The 6,000-nt window shown below is 32.3% G+C and overlaps 1 protein-coding gene across 2 annotated transcripts; it reads left to right on the plus strand.

Moving 5' to 3' along the window:
- Positions 1-1,687: 1,687 nt before the first annotated feature.
- LOC126967901 (homeobox protein 4-like) lies at positions 1,688-4,982 on the plus strand. 2 transcript variants are annotated; one of them, XM_050812598.1, is made up of 2 exons: positions 1,688-1,978; positions 2,085-4,982. In XM_050812598.1, exon 2 carries the CDS (start codon positions 2,089-2,091, stop codon positions 3,745-3,747), a length of 1,659 nt encoding a protein of 552 aa, XP_050668555.1. In that variant the 5' UTR covers positions 1,688-1,978; positions 2,085-2,088; the 3' UTR covers positions 3,748-4,982. The 2 variants fall into 2 exon arrangements, with proteins under 2 accessions (XP_050668555.1, XP_050668554.1); XM_050812597.1 differs by having other exon boundaries at positions 1,688-1,969.
- Positions 4,983-6,000: the final 1,018 nt, after the last annotated feature.

Consider the following 6,000-nt stretch of genomic DNA (forward strand, 5'->3'; position numbering starts at 1 on the left):
TGACTTCACCCTGCTTGCGATTGAGAAATACAATAAATTCCTTCTTATTTGAATTTTCGTCGTATAACCTATAATAATTTGTCGCTCTATAAGGGGTATACTTCTCTTTATCCTTTCTTCTTACAATGAGACGTTCAGTCACCTCCGCGTCAGATACCGAGGATTCGGATAGGGGAAGTTCGTCTGCTGGTTCTGCGTCGCTCTGGCCGTTCTTCGGCCTTTTACCTGTACGCTTCCCCATGGCGATGGGGAAGCGCACTTAACAATTTATATATACAAAAATCGAATATTTATAAACCAGGATAAACAATTTACAAGTATGAAAAATATATGCACTATGAACAATAATTTAAACAATTTTTTTTTTGTATAAGCGCGCCTTCCTTCGTTCACTCGTTCCCGCCCTTTTCCAACGTCTTATGTCATTAAAGTTATGACAGATTTTTTTTTATTTAGTTGGCGTGGATAAGACAGATCACAGAGCCCAGAAGACAACGAGTAATTTTTTTTTATTATTGCATTGGTAACAATACCATCAGCCCAAACCAAAACACGTCAAAGCAGGGTTTTTAATTTATTTAATTTACGCCGTTACAAGAATGAGGCTTTTGAGAAAAATGTAATGCCATGAAAATAAAGATGGATAATAATCTTGCATCTGTTTTATTAAAATTTTTAACCGACTTCAAGAAAGGAGGAGGTTCTCAATTCGTCAGTATTTTTTTTATGTTTGTATGTTGTATGTTAGTGACCGTATATTCATAACCCTTTTGTGAATAGATGTTCAGTATCTAGACTTTATATTTATATACTGAACGATAGGAAATTTAATCTTCTTTTTGTTTAATAATATTACTTTGGTTAATTTACTAAGCCAAACACCATATGAAGAAAAATATTGAGGTAAGAAAAGTATAAAAGTAGGAATTTCACGACATAAATTCGAAGATTTTTATTTAAAAAAAAACTACAATAAAACAGAACTGAAATAAACTTCTCGTTAATGTATAATACACGAAGGTACATCATAGAACAAAAAGTATTAAAAAAAATTGTTGAAAACTACTTGCGCCGATAGACACTGTGCGAGTGAAGAAGTGTGAAAGTGCGAGATTGCTTGTGTATGATATACAATATAATTTGGAAAAAATAGCTACTGAACTACATTGTACGATAATTATAAACTAAACATTGTAAACTAAATATATTTCAATATACTCCAAACTAAATGAACAGAATAAAACAGACAAAGGAAACGACGCTTCAAAATCGTTATTTGATTTGAATTTATTTCAATAATTCTAAAAAATAATTTATATCAAAAATATAGTATATATCCATAGTATTAGAATTTTATAATATGATGTCTTATATAATAAAATTATGTTATAACTAAAGCAACTTACCAAATATTGGGAATAAATACAAAAACAATCAAATCCTCAACGTACGCACGGAATTTATACTATAAGATGGTTTTCAGAAACTAGTCAAATAGCATAATGAGTTAACTTGTGACATGCAGTGCTGCTGTAAATACTAATTAATAGTCTATGGTCTCTTGGCTGTATGGGCTTTTGACCCCTTTGCCTGTCCAGATGGACGAACAGAACCAAAAAAAAAGAGTCTATGGTCTCTGAAATCAAAATCTTATAAAAAAAAAACTGATTTTGTGTCATAGGTATGTAATTTTGTAGTTTGTATATCGTCATTTTATTTTCAATTTATTTAGAAACCTCAAACTTGTATTTTAATAATACTTTAGTGCTAAAACTATTACAGAAATTTGGATTTAGTACAAAGAATTGAGAGTCTAATTACTGTTAAAAGTAAATATCCTCAAAATTTATTGTTATAGGTACATCTGTCTACACTTCGTTGTTGAGTTATTTTATTTTAATTACTTATAAATTCATTAAATAAGATGTCATTTCATTAATGTGGAACGGGTTATCTTAGGATAATAAACGTAAGTAAAGTGAGTTTGTAGATATTGCAGCTGATTAAAACAAAGCATCAATTATCGGCTTGTGATGTAATGGATTCATAAGTGTTGTTATTTTATTTGTATTCAATCATTTCAGTTGGATGGAATGTGACGACAATGGCAGAAATAACTTGGCGACAGGACGACGAAGTGGGTATAAACGAAAGTGCCGACTTGACGATGCAAGGAACACGCAGTTGGCATTTACCAATACCATGCTGGGTGACCCTACTCCGCAATCAGCTCGCCGCAATGTGGGGCAATCTGATCTCAAAAAACGACATTGTGATCCTCCGCCGAGATTTGATTCTTTTATGAGCAACATGGATGAGATAACATACTGGGTATACACCAAAAGAGCACCTTGTCTCTACAATTATGATCAATTAAAAGTGCCTGAAGAAGCACAAACGTCAAAATTAAAGCCAATAAGCATTTACAGTGACACTGAAGATATTCCAGCCCCAAAAAAGAAAAAGAAAAATAATAAACTTTTAGAATCATCTAACAGCTCTAGCAAACATCAAAATATTTATTTTGAAACATCACAAGCCGTAAATAATAAACAAATCAAGGATAAATTAGATTCTCAAAATGCTGACTTAATTACAAATATAAGACAAACTAAAGCTAGAGAGCCTAAAAGAAAGAGTCATCCCAAAACTCCTAACAGAAGAACTAAATTTGTGACGTCAACACCAATAGCGGCTAACTTAAGAAGGAGCCTACGTCTACACCAACAATCTAACAACAATAATGAACAATTGGATTCTTCTTTTGAGATTTTTAATGCATGTGATTTAAATGGCGCAAAAAATAAGGATTTTTCCGAAATAGAGCATCAAAATATTATAAATAATATAACAGAAAGAGATCACATTGGCAAGAAGAATAATATACCGAATGGACAGTATGATGAATACAGTGATGTTTCCGGTTTCACAGCTAATTATATACGCTCTACTAAGCTAAATTCAAAAACACCCAAAAAAGTTAAAATGAAGTCCAGTAGAAATCTGATGCAGGAGTCAAGACAAAACTTGCACCTGGAAGGCAGTAGAATGATAACAAGTGTTAGCAAACATGCTGACATGCAAAACTCAGCAATTTTGAATCACAGCATGGACTCATCACAAAATATTATCAATCTCAATTCTTTCAAAAATACTAAAAAATCCGCAAAAACTAACTGTGTCATGTCACTCAAGTTCAATAACGAAACAAATACAAAGAGTAAGATAGACATTGAGAAACAGAATCAATATAATAATAAAGATTCTTTTCAATCAATTAGCTGTGTGGCTCTTAGATGTTCAGGTAGGAACAATAATTCAAAATGCATTAAAAAAAGTGAACCTAGCAAAGGTACACATGCAATTTCTGATTTAAATGATGATTCAAATAATATTACGTACAGAACTAGAAGCAGGAGAAGACAAGGGGAACACACATGTGTAAATGATTTGGATACTAATTTAGTGGTTTTGAATATTGCAACACCTCAAGATACAAAGAGAAAGAAATCACTCCGATGTTCCCAGACTAAACTGCAGAAGAGTGCCCAATTGGTTGATAATTCAACAAATGATGGTAATGGCATTATGAGTGACAAGACACAATGTGTAGAGATAAAGAAATGTGTGCACAATACAGTAAAGATGAAGGCTAAAGAAACAACACAAGGCAGCAAGGGTGTGTTTTTCTCAGACAGTGATAGTGACTGTGATGTGTCCCCACAAAAAAAATTCTTTTGTGACTGAAGTTTTATAGGTGTATTGCTGAAGGCTTTGATAAACTTTAAATATAAACTTAAACTATGATAATATATCTATAAGTATATAGCCTTACTTGCCAGTATCTAAGATGGCAAGAGCATTTGTTCCGTGCCTGTATAGAAGCACTTTTTATATTTAAAATAGCTTTTATAGTAAATGGCACTGGCCCCACCTTCAGCTTAAAATAAGTTAAATAAGCGAGAGCATTGTTACTGGGAATATAATAGTAGAAAATGACCACATGAGAGTCACTTTTGCTGTCAGTGGGGCAAGTGCCTAATCAAAATTATTCCACTGAGTGCAAATAATTATCCAAGCAGTTTGTACCAGCATAGGATTAGCTATAAAAGGATGCTTAAAGTATATAGCTTCATTTAAATAATGCCTATGCTAAAATGGTAGCCACTACCCGTGTTAACCTTTTCTTTGATTGTACATCTGCCATGTTGAATGAGCTGTGTGGCTCCAAATTATTTGAGTATCCTTGTGTAGATGTTGACATCTAGGTAATGTGAATAAATTTAATTGTCTTTTTAATTTTTAAATTTAATGATTATTTAATGCTAAGAGATTTAAGTATATATAATATGACATAGAAGTAATAACATGAACAAATTTAAAATGTTGGTTTTACATTTTTGGTAATTGGTAAAAAAACTTTTAGTCACTTGTGTGAAGATTTGGTCCTAAAATCATTTTTCTCAAGATGATGTGTTTAACCTTGCAATCTTGTAGTCTCATTACTGTAAAATGGCTAGACCGGAATATCTATAAGTTTATTTTTGTTTCCTAAATAATTTAAATAAAATACATAATTTTCTTAGATTGTTCTAGAACATGTTGTTAATATTGTAGTTACTTTCATAATAATTTTTAGTTAATTATATTTAAAATAAGAATGAAGTTGCATGGTTTTTGAGATTTAAAATATGTTTTAATTGCTTAAATAGGAATTTGCTATTCTATTGTAGGTTGGATAAAGACCCCTGTATGTACTTAAATCTCTTTGATTTGATGAAATAAAATTTTGTGCTGTGAAATTTATAGAATTGTGCCATTCTACCGATATTTATGTTAAACCATGACACTGGTATGTTTCCTGTTAAGTATTTGTATTATTTTTATCAATTATGACAAATATTTTGTATAAATTATTGTGTAACATTTTCACTTTTAACACTAAAATTATACAATGAAATAAAATTTTATGTAGCAAATAATGTTAGTTTTGTCTTATCAGTGTCTGTAACTTTACAAAAATATTTAGGTAACTTTGTTTTGGTCTTTAAAATAATATATAAATGAAGCAAATAATTCTATAAACTTCGGATCTGTTGTGAGTATCTATTCCATTAAGCCCTTTTACTCTGAGTTAGATGTCTGTCTATTAACTCAGTGTGCCACTTGGCAAAGGCCTCCTCTAGCTCTTTCCATTGAAGTCTGTTGTGGGTAACTCTTCTACAACGAGAGACCAACCCAGGATGAACTCAAACTCACAGTGGAACGCCGCTGTGAGTTTGAGTTCATCCTCCCATCTTGTTTGAGGCCTCCTCTGGCTCCATGTACAACCATGGATACCAATTAGTGACAATTTTGCTCCATTTCTCCTGGCTATCTCTCAACATGTGGCCAGTCCATCTCCACTTCTGCTGATCTATATTATTAAGTATGTCGGTTACTTTTGTTTTTTGTCTCAGGTCTCAGTAAGTGTTGTGAGTATCTAATACAAATTAAAATGTTACTAAAATGGGTACGATTTCTGTTGTTGTCTTATCAACAGTGGCAGAACAGATCAAAATGTGTTATGTCAATCTGACTGAACAATTACCATTCTCAATTATGCCTGACCAATGTTGATATTAATTTATAAACATGCAATACATAGGTAAATCCATATCTCGCCTTATCAAGAGAAACAAAAACTTCAAATGTGGGGTTATCAGAACTGTATCTATTTGCGTCCACAAGAAAAACAGATGACATGCAATTTTTCACGTCACATCATCAATGGCATTACACCCTTCTAGATTGGATTTACACTTACAACTACTTCGCAGTGGACGTGTATTCATTTGGAAGCATACTTATCAATTAAGGATAAAATAATTGGAAATGTGAAATTGATTTGTGAGGTTATTTATTTATTGTGGGAGCATCTCCCCCCGCTGACCGCACGCCTCCTCTCGCGCGTATTATCGCGTTAATACTGAAGTTGCGATACCGTGTCATTTTTTTGAT

Source organism: Leptidea sinapis, chromosome 14 (assembly GCF_905404315.1).
Source record: "Leptidea sinapis chromosome 14, ilLepSina1.1, whole genome shotgun sequence".
In the NCBI taxonomy this organism is placed as follows: Eukaryota; Metazoa; Arthropoda; class Insecta; order Lepidoptera; family Pieridae; genus Leptidea; species Leptidea sinapis.